General features: G+C 39.5%; 1 protein-coding gene across 1 annotated transcript in view; it reads right to left on the bottom strand.

Annotated features, from left to right (window-relative positions):
- Positions 1-4,122: 4,122 nt before the first annotated feature.
- The window catches only part of SCARF1 (scavenger receptor class F member 1), a 57,658-nt gene continuing 41,390 nt past the window's right edge, over positions 4,123-20,390 (bottom strand). Inside the window, exons 9-11 of the mRNA XM_075196713.1 lie at positions 13,291-13,415; positions 9,997-10,134; positions 4,123-5,310 (exon numbers count right to left, since the gene is read on the bottom strand). Of these exons, the coding sequence (XP_075052814.1) occupies positions 4,262-5,310; positions 9,997-10,134; positions 13,291-13,415 (1,312 nt within the window). The 3' untranslated portion in view covers positions 4,123-4,261. The remainder of the gene's footprint in view (positions 5,311-9,996; positions 10,135-13,290; positions 13,416-20,390) is intronic.

Raw genomic sequence — 20,390 nt, 5'->3', positions numbered from 1 at the left:
AAACTGGTGTGTGTGTTATATAAATAAATGGTTATAATCATAAAAAAGCCTCTCAAATATGGGAGTAATCCTGTTTTACTTCTGAAGAAAAGTCAAACAATACATATTGTTTCTAAAATTAATGATTTTGATGAAGCATTTCCTGTCTATTTCAATTGTACCTGATTTTTTGGGAATCTATTTCCAATTTCTGTCCTTGGAGCCATAGTTTTTTTGAGTTTGAAATTCTTCCATCCTCTCTTTTCCATGCAGTATGAAAGACGTTAGCAGATCTAACAAGCAGTTAAGTGTGAATAAATTTAACATAGGGTGTTTGAGGCTAAGGTCAGTTGATGTAAGGGTTAATTAAACAAGCTCCAGGACCATCTACAGAATTTTGTGTGTGAGTAAGTCCCAGCCCAACTAATAGAGAATATGGGCCTGCTTCATCAAGGCAAGCAAAATGAACTTTATGTGCATTTTGTTAAAAACATACGGAATTAGGGCATACGCACGCCCGTATTCAACTACAAGCGGGTCTCTTGTTGATTACGGGTGTAGGTACGCTCTGCATATGTGACACTTGCCGTATTGAGACAGACACAACGCACTTCAGGATATGAACACTACAAATGTGTAATATAAAGTCGCAGTAGAAAGCATAGAAAGAAAGTATTCAATTATTGTCACCTGTTAATAATATAATCATTAAGAAAAAGACATTGTAACATTGTATTTTCACCAAATACATTTATCGACATGTTCTCAATGCGTACTGTATATAAAATGACTTTTTACAGTTGCCCCAAAATTAAAACACATGTTCTAGCATGCATACGTGACCGTCATTACTATCACTTGCACTTCTACCGTCCCTGTAGCCCGCGCAAGTGATACAGTTGAAAATCACCTACCTGAGAGATGCCCAGAGCTTGAATCGGCAGATGTGCATGCGCTTAACTTTGGCACGCACTCACTGTACATTGCTTATGTGCATACGCCCCTTCCTCCCCTCCCCGTTCCATCCATGAAATTGTAGGCTGATGTAAGTGTCCTTTGCATCCTAAAATTATTTGGATGTACTTGAGTTCACTGGTGTATAGTCTTTTTCTGAGCATTTTTACCCAAAATATGTCACGCATTGACATTTACGTTCCTTAATGAATCAGGTCTATATGTTTCCTTTCTTAGGAAAATTTATGTTAATTGATTGGAATATATTTTTTCAGGTAACTTTTAAGAACTTTGCCTGCCATTAAAAGCATAAGAGAATTGACAAAAAACAAAATGGACCAACTATAATGTTCAGAATCAAGTCTATGAGGCCTTTGTATATCAACATGTAATGAGAGTATAAAAGCAAGTGAAGAGTCCTAAAAATGGGATAAAAAAATGATAAATAAGTGTCGGCAATGGTTTAACATGGCTTTGAACTGTCAGGTTTAATGATGTGAAGTTAATTAGCAACTTTACGCTATATAAAGATAAATTAGAAACAAATTGTCAGAGCAAATTATTTATCTCAAAGACTCACATCCTCCCACACAGTTGTCATGATCTGATATCCCCTGGTCTAGGTGCTGGAGTACCCAGACTTCCAATGTACTGAGCTGAGGATTTTTAGATTAGGGAACATATAGGGCCTGATTCATTAAGGATCTTAACTTGAGAAATTTGTTATTTCAGTCTCCTGGACAAAACCATGCTACAATGCAAGGGGTGCAAATTAGTATTCTGTTTTGCACATAAGTTAAATACTGACTGTTTTTCATGTAGCACACAAATAATTGATAGCTTATTTGTACACTGAAATTTAAAGTTGATATATGTGTGCTACATGAAAAAACAGTCAGTATTTAAGTTACGTGCAAAACAGAATACTAATTTGCACCGCTTGCATTGTAACAAGGTTTTGTCCAGGAGACTGAAATAAGAAGTTTCTGAAGTTAAGATCCTTAATGAATCAGGCCCCTAATTATCTAGTCACTAACTGGGGGTTGTCATTGGTACTAGCACATGAAATAACATCTAAATATAAAATTATATATATTGTGGCACAGGCAGTGGTTTTCCACATGTCTCTAAGAGAGGAATTAGCTATTTAGCTGACGGTCTGCAGTGGAAGGCTGCATAGAGGGTTAAGCCCTTGCACAGTAAAACTCAGATGTATAGTCGGAAGGACTATGTCTAGCCAGTGTTAGGTTGCTTGGGGTTATCCTGATGAAAGTGTTTGCTATTTATTGTGATGGAACAATAAAAGTACTGCACATACAGCAAGAAGTTGTTTGTGTGTGCATTACCTGAAATGGTGTCAGAAGTGGGATCACAAAGGACAGCACAGATGTCACCCAAGCCAACCAGATTAAATGGTGGTGAGTAAAATGTATTGAATACCACTATCACACACCAAAGGTTATAAAGCTGTCACTTGCAGTGGGGAGATTGCTGTATTGCAATTGCTAAAGCACCTTTGTTTTGCTAATTGCCTGTGGAAAGTGCTAGATATATGTAAAGATCAAGTTTGTTGTTTAAAGGCTGCAAAAGAGCAAATAGTAATTGCTGCCAGTATAAATTGTCTTTGCTATAGCTAAGATGTGCAAGAGAAACAATAAAATATGTCAACTGAAAGTTTTCAAGCGGAAGTGTCTGAAATTCAGCAGGAAAATTTGAAAACCCTGCATGGGAGTTTGCAGGGCGGAGATGAAATTGAAAAATGTTATGCTCTCTGCACAAACTTGCTGTTACCTGCATCATATTATGTGGCCAGGGAAGAGTATGAATGACTTAGACACTTTAAAGCCAGGTGCACTAGTTACCAAAAGCCTATGAACAAATCATTTGCCCAAGCTGGGCCTCTCTTTCTAATTTGCTGTTCCAGGAGTTTAACAACCAGTGGTTCACCTTTAATTAAAGTGACCATGTGGGAGAACAACAAGGTTGCCCAGGCAGTTGCGGTCTCTGGGAGTGACCTTATGCTGGTTTCCAGGTTGGTCCTGGCTGGAGCCAAGTTCTCGCGGTTGGCCAGAGTTAAAGTGCTCTGAACACATGGGGTAAACAATAGATTAAAAAAGACTCTTTTGGCCATTAGCATTAAAAGCCAAAGTGTGAAAGTAGTGGCTGCCATAGCACCTTAGCTGCCGTATCCACTTATCCTGGCTGTTGGATATCAAGAAAGGAGAGGCAGTAAGCATTCCTTGCAATCTGAAGCAGCCAGAAAATTGATGGGACTCTGGCTGTCTCTCCTCTCTTAATTGCCAACAGGCTAGTAGTCACACTATTCAGTGCTTGCTGCTTTCTGGTAGCTGACTGTAACCGTTCTTCATTGTAGTCACTAGGTTTTGCCGTGTCCATACAAAATCTTGAAATTTACTTTGGCTCCAGCAAAACCTTCTGGTAGTTGCACATGAGAACCACTGGTCAAAAACAATAGCACATAAGCACTTTCAACTAGAGTATGTAAAACAGGTAACTGCAGAAATTATAGAATGTATCTCAGTGGTAAATAAACATTTGTTTAAATCTGCATTTTTTAATTAGTATCTATTCACACATATGAATTTTCAATATAGTGGTGTCAACACAAAATTCTTGTATAAGATGTATGAATTTATCACACTCATAACCTACCAAAGGTTAAGTGTAAATGGACTCTAAAGGTGGCCACACATGCTGTGATGAAACATGTGTATCCAAATTGAAGGTTTGATTGATCACTCAACCCCAGTGTCAAGCAGCAGGACTGGACCATGTGTGTGCACTTTAAAGACATTTAGACTGGGCTATGTTGCCACCAACCATGGTTGATGCAGAAAATACAATTGTTTAAAGATATTTACTTTACTAATTAATACTTACCTATTAATTACTGCATGAATCCATGTAAATAAGCTGTTTATGTAAAGGGATTTTCATACTGAGTGTGTTTTACTTATAGGCGAACTATAACTAAATTGAAAAGCTAATGGTCATGATGCAATATCACAAAAGGAAATAAAGAACATGTGATATATCAGAGTTTGCTAGTAATACAATTAATGAAATGTGCTAGGGAATTATGTTCAATCCACAAACCTGTGTTTCATGAATATACTAGAGACCTCTCAGCCAAACATTAATTATTGACTTTTATAAGAATGCCCACCATACTAAGAACAACATTTTATTATTAACTTCCTATAAAAAAACATATATAGGCTGGCTCAAATAAAATGGTACTGATAAAAATCAAATTATAAACATTCACCAATATGTAATTCAGTGTATGTATTATCTATATAAACTTTCAAGAGTTAGAACTCTCACTGTTCATTTGTGCATCTTCATATAATGAACTTTGTTCCAGTTCACTGTTCACAAAGCTCTTTGATATAGTTACATTTTCATACTTTGGTTCTGAATCTTCTGTATCATATGTGGTTTGGTAAATGTGTTCAGCAGTTTGGGCTTGTTCCAACATTCCTGGATCATGCAAGTTAGAATACATGTTATCTATCTTGTCAAAGCTGCCTGTCCACTCGGTGCCATCTTCTCGAAGCATGGAAGATGTAGGTATAACTGGTTTCTTTGTTTGATTGCTCTGCAACTTAGCACTGGATGATATTGAAGAAGAGGTTTTACTTGTGATTTTTAAGTCCTCCTCACAAGTGGACTTTGGCTGTGAAAGTTTGGAGTTTGAGTAATGCAACATACTTCTCCTGACAGGTTTTGGGATCCCTTTTTGAAAACTTCCGAAACGTTTCAACACAGCCTGAACTGCACCGTCTACATTGCCTTCTGACTTTCTGCGCGGCTTAGAAACCTTTCTTGGAGGACCAACACTTACATAAACAGTTGAAATGTTGTGATTCTTCCTTTTCATTTCAGAATTATTCTCTCTTAAGCCAGTCTCTGTCATTTCTGCTTTAAAAGATGACTTTTGAGCATTAGACATTGTCCTCCGACGCCCCACTAGGAGACTTCTCTGGAGCTTTGGATGATCCTCTGGTTCTTTATTAGAGCTTATTTTGTCATATGTCTCATTGTTGTTCTCACACTGTTGTAACTCATCTCCATTTATGGTCTGTGACTGTATGGAGGGCAGTTTTGGGAGACTTATAGCAAGTTTTGGCTTTCGAGCAAGATTGGGGGTTTCACTTGTAGAGGACCTTCTACTCTCAAATTTGGTTCCTTCAGCAAATGATACAGATGGTCTTTTGGCTTTGGCAATGCTAGAAGTCCTGGGTATAGAGAATGGAAGGGAAATGTTGTCTGTGTTGAGAGCCATTGAATCTGGGAATACATTACATTTAGAACTCATCTCTTGAAACCCATCTATGTCAGCAACAGACATTCCTAGAATACAAAGAAATGGGCAGTATTAATTTAGATTTCAAATTCTTCTACCCAGAGCAATATTTAGAATTGTCGCTGCCCTAGGTATTGTTAGTGAATGCACCCTAAATTAGTAAATGTGTGCTCTCATGGTCACAAGATAGGATATATGAACAAGTGTTACGTCAAGGAACTGTGATCAAATGCATCCCCATTTGACTAGTATACAAAGCAGATACTATTCTATTGGGTGGGGTACGTATACCCGATGACAGTAACAACGACAAAGACACCGACATAAAAAATTACGATTAACATCAGTGCAACAGTGAGTATATATCTACATACCATAATTTAGATGTACAGCATCTCATACCCGCCACCTCTAAATTGCGAATAAAGAAAGTGGTAAGCACATCATTCACACTGCTGACAGTGCGATTGCCACTTTTAAGGCAGCAATGGGTGGACCCGTCTCCTCTATAATGTATTCTGGTGCCGGGTCTACCCATTGCCGCCTTAAAAGCGGCAATCGCAATGTCAGCAGTGTGAATGATGAGCTTACCACTTTCTTAGGTCACAATTTTGCCTAAGAACACAGCCATGAATAAAGAATGGTACCAAAACATCCTCCAAGAGCAACTTCTCCCAACCATCCAAGAACAGTTTGGGGACAAACAATGCCTATTCCAGCATGATGGAGCACATTGTCATAGGGCAAAAGTGATAACTAATACCGCTTTCATACTGCCGCCCCGGCAATATCCCGGGTTTTTCAAGCCAGGTTTTTGCCGGGGCTCGGAGCGTCCCAGCTCAGAAACACCATTCATACTGCACCTCAGACCAGGGAATTTCCCGGGTTGACCCCATTCATACTGCACAAGTCTGTGCCCTGGCAATTTGTGGGAGTCATCACCAGATCAGTTTTCATTGGCTGAAAAATGGTGATGTCATTGAAAGGTGACTGGTTTTTTTTTCTTCCACGGGCTCCCACTGATGACATCATCCTCCAGAGACAGGCAGACAGCCATTCAGCTTGTTTTCTGTGCAACCCGGGTTGAAAAACCCGGGTTGCACCATTCATAGTGCAGGCAACCCGGGTCCGACCCGGGAATTACCCCTCGATAAATCCCGGGTTGAAGAGCCGGGTTTTTAGACCCGGGATTTTTGACTTGTACCATTCATACTGCACCAAGACCCGGGTCGTTTGAGGTCGCCCCGGCAAAAACCCGGGATTTTGGTGCAGTATGAATGGGGTATTAGTGACTTGGGGATCAAAACATCAACATTTTGGGTCCATGGCCAGGAAACTCCCCAGACCTTAATCCCAGTGAGAACTTGTGGTCAATCCTCAAGAGGTGGGTGGACAAACAAAAACCCACAAATTCTGACAAACTCCAAGCGTTGATTAAGCAAGAATGGGCGGCCATCAGTCAGTATGTGGCCCAGAAGTTGATTAACAGCATGCCTGAGGAATTGCAGAGGTCTTCAAAAAGAAGGGTCAATACTGCAAATATTGACTCTTTGCATAAACAATGTATTTGTCAATAAAAGCCTTTGACACATATGAAGTGCTTGTAATTTTACTTCAGTATACCATAGCAACATCTGACAAAAAGGTCTAAAAACACCAAAGCAGCAAACTTTGTGAAAACCAATACTTGTGTCATTCTCAAAACTTTTGGCCATGACTGTACATCTGAGGACACTTTATCAGAAAAATTCACCTTGCTCCTCATGGCTCTCCCTCCACACACATACTTCTCTTATTCCAGGAGTTGTACTCCTATGAATTGGGCACTTACCACTAACTAGTGCCCGTCTTCTAGGTACCCCTGAAGGTGGGGATCCCCCTGGAGGCTCTGCCCCATCTTACAGGGCTTTCCATATGAAGTGGCTTCTATATCCCCCACTATCGTATGTCCTCTAATGGTAGCTGCCATGTAAACCCTTCCCTGTGGTATGTCTTACAGGGTATCTCTGGTGGTAGGAATCCCACTTGTTAACTTGCTCCCTCTAGGGCTGATCAACACTGCTATCTCACAGCATCTGCTATGCACTCACTGCCAAAGACGCTGGGGGGTCCAGGGTCCCGGGTCCCTGGCAAGATTACTGCTTCCTTTCCTCTTAAATAGATTCTGTGTCCGCGCTGGCACTTTTGCACTGGATGTAACTATTGCGAGTTCTTAACATAATTTGTTACAGTGTCGCCCCGATGACCTCACCTGCCGTCACCCCCGAACATAATAATGCCGCTGGTGTAAATATTGGAAAAAAATGAAAGCTCTGAACAGTCTCCCAAACTTGGCCCTGTCCCACCAGTATTGGGATAGTTGTCAGACAGTGTTGCTCTCTCCTACCTGTTCTTACAGCTTTGACTACTTGTTGCAGCTGGTGTCTTAAGCTTAGTTGTTGCTTGTCTGAATCCTGGATGAAGAACATCTGCTATTCTTTCAGGGCCTCACATGACAGCTTTTATTTGCCCATACCTGAATCTGCCTGGGCTGGCCCTGATAAGGCCAGTCCAGGCAATCCGCTATAGAACAAGCCCAGGGGGCATATGCCACCCTGCATCTGGGACTAGCCCACCTCAATGCTATATAGTTGAGATCTGAGAAGGGGCTATAGAGTTAGAGGAGAGGCAAAATAGTGTGAGCACCCAGGAGTAGCAAGGCTGCACTTGCTAGCTATCAAACAGGCCCATTCAGAAGCTGGTGTGGTCACAACTGTGTTAAGGGCAAAGGAAAGTGACAGGATGGAAGACCCATAATCCAAGAGTGACACATTATGTGTTCAGTGTTGCAACAGGCTCAATATTCTTATTAATCAAAAACTGTTGAAGTATACATTTTTGGAGATATCATCATCAGCAGCAGCTTTTTATATAGCGCCACTAATTCCGCAGCGCTGTACAGAGAACTCACTCACATCAGTCCCTGCCCAATTTGAGCTTACAACCTAAACTCCCTAACATACACACACACAGACTAGGGTCAATTTGATAGCATAAATAAAACTCCCTTTTTATATCCATCAGAGGTGTTCTGGTGCCCATTATCACATTAACTGGTATGTGTACACCACTACACTTGCTGCAGCTTCACTACACTATTGTTATCAAACCTTCATGTGCAGATGCCAATGTTTGCTGTGTTGTTCATGAAGACCCGAGACATGGAAGAGTGAGCTAAAACCCAGGTAGCAGACCCAAGTGCACTTTAAAGGTAGGTATTGAGGAAAAACTCACCTGCACCCCCGACCAGCTGAGAAGGGGTCTACTCTGAAATACAAGTTCCCATAAAAGCATGTTTACCATTCTTGTTTATCGTTATTGCATCCTGTAGCATGTGCTACCTGTATAGTATCATGTAATTGGTAGCTAATTGTATAATGCCATTTAAAAACAAGTATCTTGTGTAACTGATTTCCCTGTTATCAACAGGCCAGGTCTAGTGTCTAAGTGTAGGAGCGAATGAGAACGCGAGAGAAAAGAGATTAGCATAATTTACTTGCGGCTTCATGCTCCAATATACCGAAAAAGTCTGTGTGTGCACTGGCAACAATACAGCATTGTCAATCAGTCATTTTCAATGAACAAACTGCTTTGATTGAGCACCTTGGAAATCCCCCCCCCCTCCAGCTTTATTTCCGAGGCTTGGTAATCTATAATATAAATGTCTAGTGGCGTGTTTGTTGTCTGTCTGTGTGTGGAAAATATAAAACCAAGCTGCAGCGCCACCTGCTGGGCGGAGTTATACACTGACCTACTAAATTCTTAGTGTGTGTGGAAAAAAAAAATCAGAAAGGGCTGAAATTTGGTATACTAAGATGTTTTTAATTTGTTAATTTAATTTGTTAATTGTTAAAAGTGTTTATAAAGATTTAAAAAAAATATATATATATATTTCTTGAAGGAGAAGTGACAGTTGGGAGTGGTTGGTGGTTGAGGCCTGGGCTATGGCCCAAATGCATGACAAGAATCTTTTTAACACCTTAAGTAGCTTGATTTGACTAGAATGCATGAGTATCATGCACGGGTTAACTTGTAAATAATAAGATTGCAGCTGTGCACATCAAATAGACTGGATTACTGAATAACCTAAGCACTATTACAGGGTAATACAATAGCATATGTTATTTGAGGTGTATCACCCTTTTCCAGATTGATTCTTCATGCGAAAAGAAATATCTTTAAATAAGCTGTACAATGTGTGGTTTCTGTTTAAGTATTTCTGGAGCACAAAACTAGTTATTTTTAATACCCTGTCCTGAGGTGCCCTTGTAATGGTAAGGGTAAGGGTTGTACTTCCATGTGTCCCTGTTCCCCTATGCTTCTTTAACTTTTTTTAACTCACTATATTTATTTTCAATAATTTAATCTTCTCATTAACCCAAAATAACATGACAAGTTGAAATAGGTTCCTATGACTATTTTACTTTATTTGGGACAGAAAAGGATGTATGTGGTGGATTTTATGGCATAAGCAAAGTCTGAGAGCCATAGGAAAGAGGCATGCAGACCAGGCATGGGTGGCATTTATAGAAATATGTGCACAGGGCAACGACAGGGCATATGGATATAAGACTATACATCGTTTTGCACTGCACCTGCCTCTTGACAATGTCTCTTAATAATTAGATTGTATATCTTGTTTTCTTACTATCACTTAAAATTTTCATTTGTCGCTGACAAAAATCTACTGTTACCTTCTCTTGGAGGAACGCAGTACACTGGGCCTTCTTCACCTGACTCAAATGATGAAAATGAGTCTTCAGATAGCCAGCCAGTGGACGGTGATTCAATAAAGCTGTGGTTAAAGGGAACTTCTGTGTCATGATGAGAAACTGGAAAATAAAGCAGTGTAAAGTGAAATAAAACAGGTTCTATATAATGAGATGCACAGATATCTGTCGCCTTTGTTCATTATTAGACATTCTTCTGCAGAACACTTATGTCAGTCATGTGACATATTTGGGCAGCGCCTCTTGTTAAATATTTATTTTATAAGAAAATATATTAAGAATATTACTTAAAGCCCATAGTTATCAATGCACTGTAGAAAGTATCATTTTAAAAATATTACTCATAACTATGTCATAAAGAAATAAACACATGCAAAATCTAACACAATAAGATTTGTTTGACATTTGAACATTATCTCATAACATCTTCCTTTTAGACAAGTCAGATTGGTTAGTAAACAGTAGGTTGCTTAAAGCCAACCAGAGGTTTCCATAGAGATTGACTGGGAGAGCTTGGAAGAGGAGGGGGCGTTGTCGAAGTCGTATAATTGGATGAACGAAAGTATATTGGTTAATATTGTTTTGCCGTGCGATTGCGATCCGTACGCCACGTAACACGTGGCATGGTGCGAACGCACGGTAAAATACGCACGCACACACTCGCATTACAACATTTAGTTATTTATATAATTCATATTCATATTGGTTCCGTTACACTGTAATTTATGAGCAGATAGTATTTGGTTTATTATTAGTCTATATATATATATATATATATATATATATATATATATTGATTATATGTACACTTCAGTGATATTCAAGGTTCAGGTTATAGGAAAGGTATCATGCCTAGTATCATATTGAAACCCTAATCATCAGCAGCTGTCCGGTGCAGTCGGCGAAGAGATCGCACATTGCATACTTTAGTTATTGATATTACGGAATAAACCTTTGTATGATGTTGGCTATGAAATGCTAATTGTAACTGGAGCATTGGCGGGAAGAAAGGAGCTCATTCCCTGGAGAGACGACCCCCACCTTTGGATTCCTTAGATTGAATCAGCCTATGACCTGTTTAGCCTGGACCCATCTGATGTCTGGACCTATAGAAGCAAGCCACGTCATTTGCATTGTTCTCTGTAATACTGACTGTGTATATATGATCATAGCTGTGCACCCAGATCTCAGACTTCACTGATCACAGTATTCAAAGGTGAATCACTGTCCAGGGGTGCCCGTGGTTAGCGCAGCTAAAATAAATCACTTTGTGCGTTAGAAACACAATACAATCGCTTGGGCAATGCTTATTGGAAAACGATAGAATTACTTTAATAGCGTATAGAGCTGTAACACGTGGGATCTGATTGATTGTGAGACGTTCACAACCAGCAACACTGCAAACTAGCACTAGCATTATGGACAGGTTTATGTATAACCCATATAAGCATCGGAGTGGGGCGATATTCTAAAAAGAATGAGTAAATGGGAATATAGCAGATTGAGTGGCATATTGCTTATATAATATGTATCAAAACATATGGTCTTCCTAAGGTTAATAATAATTATTATACATGTCATATCAAACATTTTGCGCAAAAAATAAGCCATTGACTATAGCTCTGACCAGAATTTGGAGTCACCGTTGTAGAGGCTTCCAGAGCATCCTTCAAATTCTGGTTATAAACACAGGACATGTCCCGTGCGCACTGCTCTTGGTATCTAATGACCACACTGTGAATCCTGATCAGTAGTAGGTTTCTATAATATTTAGATATAGTGATGTAGGAAAATAATGTAACACCGGGGTTGGTTATTAAACTGGAATTTCATTGTATGATGGAACAGTTAGTGGCGGGAAATTCCTCTTTTCTCAACTATTTATAGACAGACAAATGGACGGGATATAAGCAGTGGTTGATGCTTGCCTTTGACAAATGAGATCTGGAAGGTCATTATACGTCTTAGAGGTGAAAGGCCTGATTCATTAAGGAATGCAAATGCCGATACATGCCGTATTTTGTGTAAAATTGCTTTGTGCATGCTCAGAAAAGGACTATACACCAGTGAACGCAAGTACATCCAATCCATCTTTGAACGCAAAGGACACTTCCGACAGCCTACGATTTCAAGGGCGGAACAGGGAATGGAAAAGGGCGTATGTACATAGACAATGTACAGTAAGGGCGTGCCAAGGTCGAGCACACACACATCCATCCAACTCTAGCTCTGCGCATCTCTCAAGTACGTGATTTTTAGCCGTATCACTTGCACCAGCTACAAGTCTGGTGTAAGTGTCGAGTGATAGTGATGATGGTCACTCATTCATGCTAGAACATGTGGTTATGATCAAGAGCAACTGTAAAAGGGCATTTTATGTACAATAGATATTAATAACATCCAGATAAATGTATTTCTTGTAAAAAATAAATAAATCAGGTGTTAATTTAACAATTTTTTTTAATCTGTGTGATGGGACTTTATACATATGCATTGTGCAGTGTGTCGTCTCTGCATACAGGAAGTGCCGTATAGGCAGTCTGTACACTCATATTCAACTAGAAACGTTTCTTGAGATCCTCTTGTTCAGTACGGTGTACTCGCTTGCATATAACAGCACAGTGGGCAGCACAGTGGCCTAGTGGTTAGCACTTCTGCCTCACAGCACTGGGGTCATGAGTTCAATTCCCGACCATAACCTTATCTGTGTGGAGTTTGTATGTTCTCCCTGTGTTTGCGTGGGTTTCCTCCGGGTGCTCCGGTTTCCTCCCACACTCCAAAAACATACTGCTAGGTTAATTGGCTGCTATCAAAAATTGACCCTAGTCTCTGTCTGTCTGTCTCCCTCTTTGTCTGTCTGTGTATGTGTGAGTGTGTGCCTATATTAGGGAATTTAGACTGTAAGTTCCAATGGGGCAGGGACTGATGTGAATGAGTTCTCTGTACAGCGCTGCGGAATTAGTGGCGCTATATAAATAAATGATGATGATGATGATGATGATGATATAACATCTGTTTAAAAAAATGCAAATTGCATTCTTAATGAATCAGGCCTGAATTGTTCAAAAAGGATAAATTCTTAAATGGCAAATATACACATGTAGCCATTCCAATGAAAACTCATTTTGCCTTGTCAGAGAAATTATAATATTAATAAATCAAAATAGGTATAAAATATGTCTCGCGTTTCAGAGTAAATACAATAGTGATAATAAAGTACCGGTATGCGCATGTACAAAATGGGCAAATGTATCTTACCAGTAACCCAGGAAACCTTAGAGCTGCCAATGGAACAGCATGGTAGTAGGGAGCTAATGTTAACCACAGCCCCCTGGAAATTGTGCTTCATTCTCGATAAACACCCTTCATCTCCATTAGATACTCTGCAATACAAAACAAAGCATATCACATAAAGAACTGTAACCACAACATACTGTAAGTAAATAAAGTGTGAAAGTAGGATCATGTGTTCTACTAAAGTGCAATGGAGCCTCCATGTAGGTAATAAGGTGGCATGGCAGTATACAGTCTTTATGTTATCGTCTTGCTTTTTACAGCCATGTGTGCGCCCCTAAATGAGTAGGACTGACCATTTGGATATCCCATTGCCTGGTGGCAGTAGCTGAAAAAAAAATGTCCCTCTAACACCTGTCTTTGGAATCAGTAAAAATGGATCGGGCTTGGAAAATTAGAGTTAAAAGTCTTAAGGGGCTCTCCGGCTGAGCCTGTAAGGGAGGAGAATCATTTTGATAGCCGTTAGCAAGAAAGATGTGGCTGGTATATAAACATTGGGCTGCAATAGGGAAATATGCTGGTGCCCTATGGACAATGGACATAAGCTTAAATTCCATTGAATGCCAATGAACAAATGCAGTATGTGTTATGGCTGACGGCAAGTGTCATAAACTTGTAGAACAGGTCACAGAGGTCTTCGCCTATAGCAGCCGCCTTTTCCGTAGAGCTGAACGTGCTAACAGGTACTCTGATGCCCCCAGGTCTTAAGCTCAAAGTAGTACAAGTTTATAACCCTACCGCAGCGCAGGCGAGGGCCAGGTGGAAGAATAGCAGAGTCCAAATGGGCCGAGGTCAAGGGGTACAGCCGGCAGCGGTGGTGTAGTCCAGGCAAAAGGTCAGGGCTGGCGGCAAAAAACGAATTCAGGTAACAGGCAGAGATCAAGGTCACAGGCAATTCAGCAGAGTCCAGTACACGGTTCAAGGTCATACACAGCAAAATCAATCCAAAGCCAGAGAAGGGGAACAGAGCAGGGAGCAGGTAAGTATGCACAGAGCAGGTAATATAACCGGCAGTGAGGCCCTGTCCTCACTGCCTTAAATACTATGATAGGCAAATCAGAAGGGAGGAGAACAGGGCTGACAATCAGCCTCAGGAGGCTGCTAATTAATTGCTAGCTGGGAACTAGCATAGGTCATATCACAACCAGGAACATGTATGAATGACAAATAGAATCATGCAAGAGCTTCCCCTGGAGTTGGAGGATGTCCCTACAACCTCCACAAATATAACAGTGCATTGAAACTAATGCACTTGTTCGGCTGCTACCTCATGCCAGGATGCGGCGTACCGCCGGGGTTCGTAACAGTATGAAGTAGTAAAGCAAAAGTAGAACTGGAAGACTTTATTGCCAATGCCATGCTCCCGCTGTTTAACTAGGTATTTTCTCAGCATAAAGCGCATTCAAATGATATCTCATTATAACATCACCCTTGCTAAAATACCGGATTTGGCGTGTTTTTCAAAATAGTCTTATAAAGTAGGAGCACTATATTAATAATAGGAATAAAAAGGTAAAGATAAAAAAACGAAGAAAAACTAAAAAGGCTAAATATGGCCAGTAAATTAGTGAGACCATTGTTCCAAGGCTTGTTTATTAGACAGGAACTTTTTTATAGACTACAGCAAAGTGGATTTACAATGTAAACTTTGTATATGTTAGTATATGTTTTTGTTTTTGTTGTTTGTGTTATATGTGCTGTATACTATGCTTACATGAAGAGTATAATGTAAACATCTTTGACGATTTGTTAAGTCATAAAATAACAGAGTAAAAATACAGGTATTAGAGCTCTTATTTATTATACTTATTTAGTTTTTATCCTTTATTTATATAGTACCCAGTGGCGAATACATGGGAGGACTATCGGGGCAATCACCCGCCCAGCAGCACAAACATACCTTTTAAATTGTTAAGAGGTCGATCAAAGGGGGTGGGGCCAACCGGGACCAGGAATGGGGCCAACAGGGACCAGCCAATCAGAATGAAGGGGGCATGACTATACTAAATCGCCCCCACCTAAGTTAAAGTCTAGGTCCGTCCCTGATACTACCAACACAGTACTCAACTCTTTGCGGAGAATGTTTAATCACATCAGTCACTGCCCCAGTGGAGCTCACAGTCTAAATTCCCTACCACACACTCATACTAGGGTCAGTTCTGTCAGAAGCCTACTAACCTAGCAGGAAGTTTTAGGACTGTAGAAGGAAACCAGATAAAACAGAAGAAAACCCATGTAAATACGGCGAAATAGAAAAATAGAAAAAAACAGTAAATAATTGTAATAATGTCATACACACACATTTGGTCATTGAGAGTTTCCTGTTATAGTCACTGCAAGGAGAACTGCTAAACTATTTAATATGGAAAAATATGTCATGGAATTGTGGGGAAACTTAGGGGTAATTTTTAAATGCAATTAAGTACCAGCATGCATTGTAGCTCAGTAGATAAATAGATAACTTATCACATATACAGTATGTTAGTACTTGCAGTCATCATTATAGAATTGAAAAAAATGTTTTCAATGACATATAAACTGCTGTTTATTGATTCTGGGGGGAGCCATTTTTAAGACAGAATGACTGTGTTTGATGGGTACATGTTAAACATATTTAATTTTTTACACTTTTGTGTTATGATTTAAGTAATTAAAGGATCCTTCTTGTCACTTATAAAATTGACTACTAGTGTTTTTCCATCACAACAACCAATCACAGCTAACTGCACAGCGCAAACAACGTGCAACAACTAATAGTGCTTTCACATAAATACTTTTCTTTACAAAACGTTTTTATTTTTTAGAAACAAATATCAATGTTATATTTTTTGTATACAAAACATTGTTTGGATACATTTAATTAAATGAAAATAAAAGGGCTGACAAAGGAATACTTGTTGTCAGTGAGTTCTCTATACAGGACTGCAGAATTAGCGGCGCTATATAAATTAGAGATGCTGAGGCTCGGTTTTCTGAAAACCGAGCCCGCCTGAACTTAGGGGATCCGAGTAGGCTCGCGAGCTGGCTCGATACTTTCACATGTCCTCAGATCTGAATCGAGGCAAAATGTCATTGTTGCGTTGTCAGATCTCGCGGGTTTTGGATTCCATAAGTACCTCACTCAACAGGAGAGCCAGTGCCATTGCTCACACAGAAACAGGGGTAGCAGTGTTCTTGTCACTCTCCAATCTCCAGTGCCATTGCTCAGTGCTATTGCTCACACTGAAACAGGAGGCATAGCAGTGTTCTTGTCACTTGACAAAAATTGACTGGAAATTATTGGAAATTAATGTTATTGAGGTGAATAATAATGTAGGGATAAAAAAAAGAGCCAAATTATGTGATTTTAGCAAAAAACAATAGGAATTTTAGGAAAAAATCTGGATCCAAAACCAAAACCAAAACACACGAGGGTGGTTTTGCCAAAACCAAAACACGAAGTTAATCCAGATCCAAAACAAAAACACAAAGTTAATCCAGATCCAAAGCCAAAACCAAAACATGGGGGTCAGTGAACATCTCTACCTGCTGATTCTTTGATCATCAAATAGCAGATTTCCTCAAGGAAAATTGCCTCTGAAATCTACTATAAAAGCTGAAAAATGAAGCTACCTGATCAAGTAGACCCTACCTGATTCTTAGTTTTTTTTCATCTTCAGGATAATGTCTATCCCACACATCTTTACAAGTTTCTACAGTATTTCATTAGCCTCTACCACCTCTGTTCGGAGGTAATTCTACCTATTACCCTCCAGCTTTAGATAATGTCCAATTGTTCTAAAGTTTCTCGTACACTGACAACTGCTACCCTGCTTTACCTTGTAAACCCTTAATATATTTGAATACTTCTATCATATTCCTCCTATCCTTTGTACCTGTTCTCCCCTTTCTCAATGCCCCTCAAAAAGACACCCAGTCAAAAAAGGTGATTTGTTTGACATGATCTCCCCCCAATAAAACTATGCTGATTGGGATCTTGCAAGTTGCTGGATTTTAGATATTAAACAATCCTTTCTTTCCAGCAGTTTATTTAAAGTCCCTACTACCAAAGTAAGGCCTACTGGTGAGTGGTTGAATAATTTTGGTAATGGTGTTATATTGTCCACTTTCAGTTTTGTGAGTTCTTCTTCTCTGTAAATTGATTTCACTTGTGTCTACTCCTTTGTATCTCTGCTCTTATTGCTGTGGTCACTTCCCTTCTGCTGAATACTGAGTAAAAAATATTGAGATGAGTTAAGTCTTTTGCTTCCTTACAAGTTTTACTAGTCTTCCATTTGTTTTTCTTCTATCACTTATATACTATAAATGTTTGTGTTATCTTCTCCTCAGCCTGATCCTTTGCACATCTGATTGCTTTCCTAGTCTCCTTCTGTATAGCTAGATATACCTCTTTCTCTTCATTTCTCCATGTCTGCTTATATTAAAGATGCTCACTGACCCCCGTGAACTGATTTTGGTTTTGGTTTTGGATCTGGATTAGCCTCGTGTTTTGGTTTTGGTTTGGGCAAATCCGCCCTTGTGTGTTTTGGTTTTGGATTTTTTAGAAAAAAACCTAAAATATGCTAAAATCACATAATTTTGTGCTTGTTTTTGTTCCTATATTATTATTAACCTCAATAACACTAATTTCAAGTCATTTGCAGTAAATTTTGACCACCTCACAGATCACAATATTATTTTCATATACTTTCGGACAAATACTGCAGAGATCTGGCTGGATGGTAAGCGACAGAGCAATGCCACAAACACACGGCAGTTCCTAGCACATCTAGGACACATTGGCACAAAAGAAAAAGGGGGGGTCCGTGCTCCCTCCCACCCACCGTTATATGTTGTGTCTTAAAAAGGAATCCAAAACTCCCGAGATCCGACGACATAACGATGACGTTTTGCCTCGTTTTCAATTCCAAGGGCGCGCGACAGTACTTACTCGGATCTGATAAGTTCGAGTATGTTCAGTTCTCGGGGAACCGAGCCTGAGCATCTCTAGCTTATATTGATTAACAGCCATGTTTTCCTTTTACAATACTTACTACCTCATTTGAGAACCAAACTGACCTCCTTTCCTTTATATTTTTTCCGTTTGATACAACCGTGTAGGTTTTCCAGGTCACAAGTGAAATAATTATACCACCTGTGGATCCTTCAAAATGTGTCAGTCAGTAATGAACACACCTGTGCTCCAGCAAAGAGATATGGAAAACATGCACTGTTAGGGGTCCCTGAGGACTGGGTTTGGGAAACACTGTGCTAGATGATCACTGACACCCACACTTACATCTGATGTCATTAATTCTAAGGGCTAGATTTACTAAGCTGCGGGTTTGAAAAAGTGGGGATGTTGCCTATAGCAACCAATCAGATCTCAGCTTTCATTTATTTAGTACTATCTACAAAATGACAGCTAGAATCTGATTGGTTGCTATAGGCAACATCCCCACTTTTTCAAACCCGCAGCTTAGTAAATCTAGCCCTAAATGTTCATTCTAACCTTGTTCTTTGTAAAGTACTGCAGGAATCTACAGAACCATGACTGCAAGCTAAAGAATGTGAATATGGCAATTATTAAAAAGAAACTGAAGGGTAAAAATGCTATTTATTAATGTCCACTGGATAACGGAGCAGCATATAATTATATTATATTTTACAGTTTTTAGCTCTTTACCTGGCACTGAGATCATATTATTAAGTATTTGGGGAAAAAGAGAGACGGGAGATGATACAGTATTATGATAGGGATTGAGCAATTTGAGAGAGGCAATAGAAGTTTAAGCTAAAATACAGGTATTTCTATATTATTGCTTCTCTTAATAACAATTTAAGGGCCAGCTCCCCAGCATGTTTTCACAGACCCTAGAATCAAGCAAGGGCTGACACATGAAGTACTAAAAACTTTAGCTATAGAGAATATTGACCGCCATGTAGCCTTTGTGAGCTGTGTACAAAGAGAGGAAGAATCAATAGAAGGGTTTACAAAGAGGCCATTTATGTGTTTAAGTTCTACAAACTCACCTTTCAAATTAAACACAGGGCGGCCAAAATGATGACATTTGCAAAAGGGCTTTGTTAAACAGAATTTTACCTGATATACACAGACTGACAAGATTACCTGAATTTACTAATAATCAGTCTACAATGATAATGAATTATTAGAGGGTAAAAGCAATTATTACAGATAAAAAAAAAACCACAGCGCAGCAAGGACTGCTGTTCTTAATAATTCCGTATATGGCTTGTAGTCTCCATCCCTCCACTTGTGGAGTTCAGGAGAGATGAATGCAATAAACCCATTACAAAGGCTGCTGTTGAAGGAGATCCTCAGGAGAAAATGTTAGTTGATACTTTCCTATTGATAATACATTTACCACAACCTCATACTCACTCTTTATAGACAGGGAAAGGGCTCAAGGTACTTGACACATTGTAGCTACAGAAAACTCTGGTATAGATAGGAGACACAGGATTGGAATTAAAGGCATTTGTCATAAACTTAAGTGACTGTTTTTAGGTTTGGAATATTTTTCAATGCCAATTTACAAAGATGCAAGGGTGTCTCAAATAATAGAGACATGTGTTTGCTAAACATAAGCATGATTGTGATTGGATGCAGGGCCAAGAAATTATTTCAGGAAGGGCCCATGATCCACACAAACAATATCCTCCTCCAAGAATCAGTTAATATTATATTCAGCAAATTGAATCCACAACTAATTATCCAGTGTATCCCATCCAAATACATGACCAGTCATTAATACTTCACTGACTTTTCTGGCTGTCAACATCACATCTGTGGCTAAATTTGCCGGTGTCATAGATAGCTCTGAGGTCATTTTACTTACTAGTGCTGTACCAGAAGACAGGACAAACCTTGAATGGTCCAAGAATCATGCCGAGGTCCAAGGCAACTGGAGAATAGGAAAAAGGTCCGGCATTCAGGCAGAGGTCAGGGCAACAGGCAAATCAGCAAGGTCCAAAGTTCAGGCAAGGGTCACGACAGAAGTCAGTCAGTAAGGACAGAGAGCTTACAGATACAACCTGGAGTTGGTCAGCAACAAGATGAACTG

The sequence above is a fragment of the Mixophyes fleayi genome, chromosome 2, assembly GCF_038048845.1.
Source record: "Mixophyes fleayi isolate aMixFle1 chromosome 2, aMixFle1.hap1, whole genome shotgun sequence".
NCBI classification, from domain to species: Eukaryota; Metazoa; Chordata; class Amphibia; order Anura; family Limnodynastidae; genus Mixophyes; species Mixophyes fleayi.
This window is presented reverse-complemented; position numbering and strand designations above follow the sequence as displayed.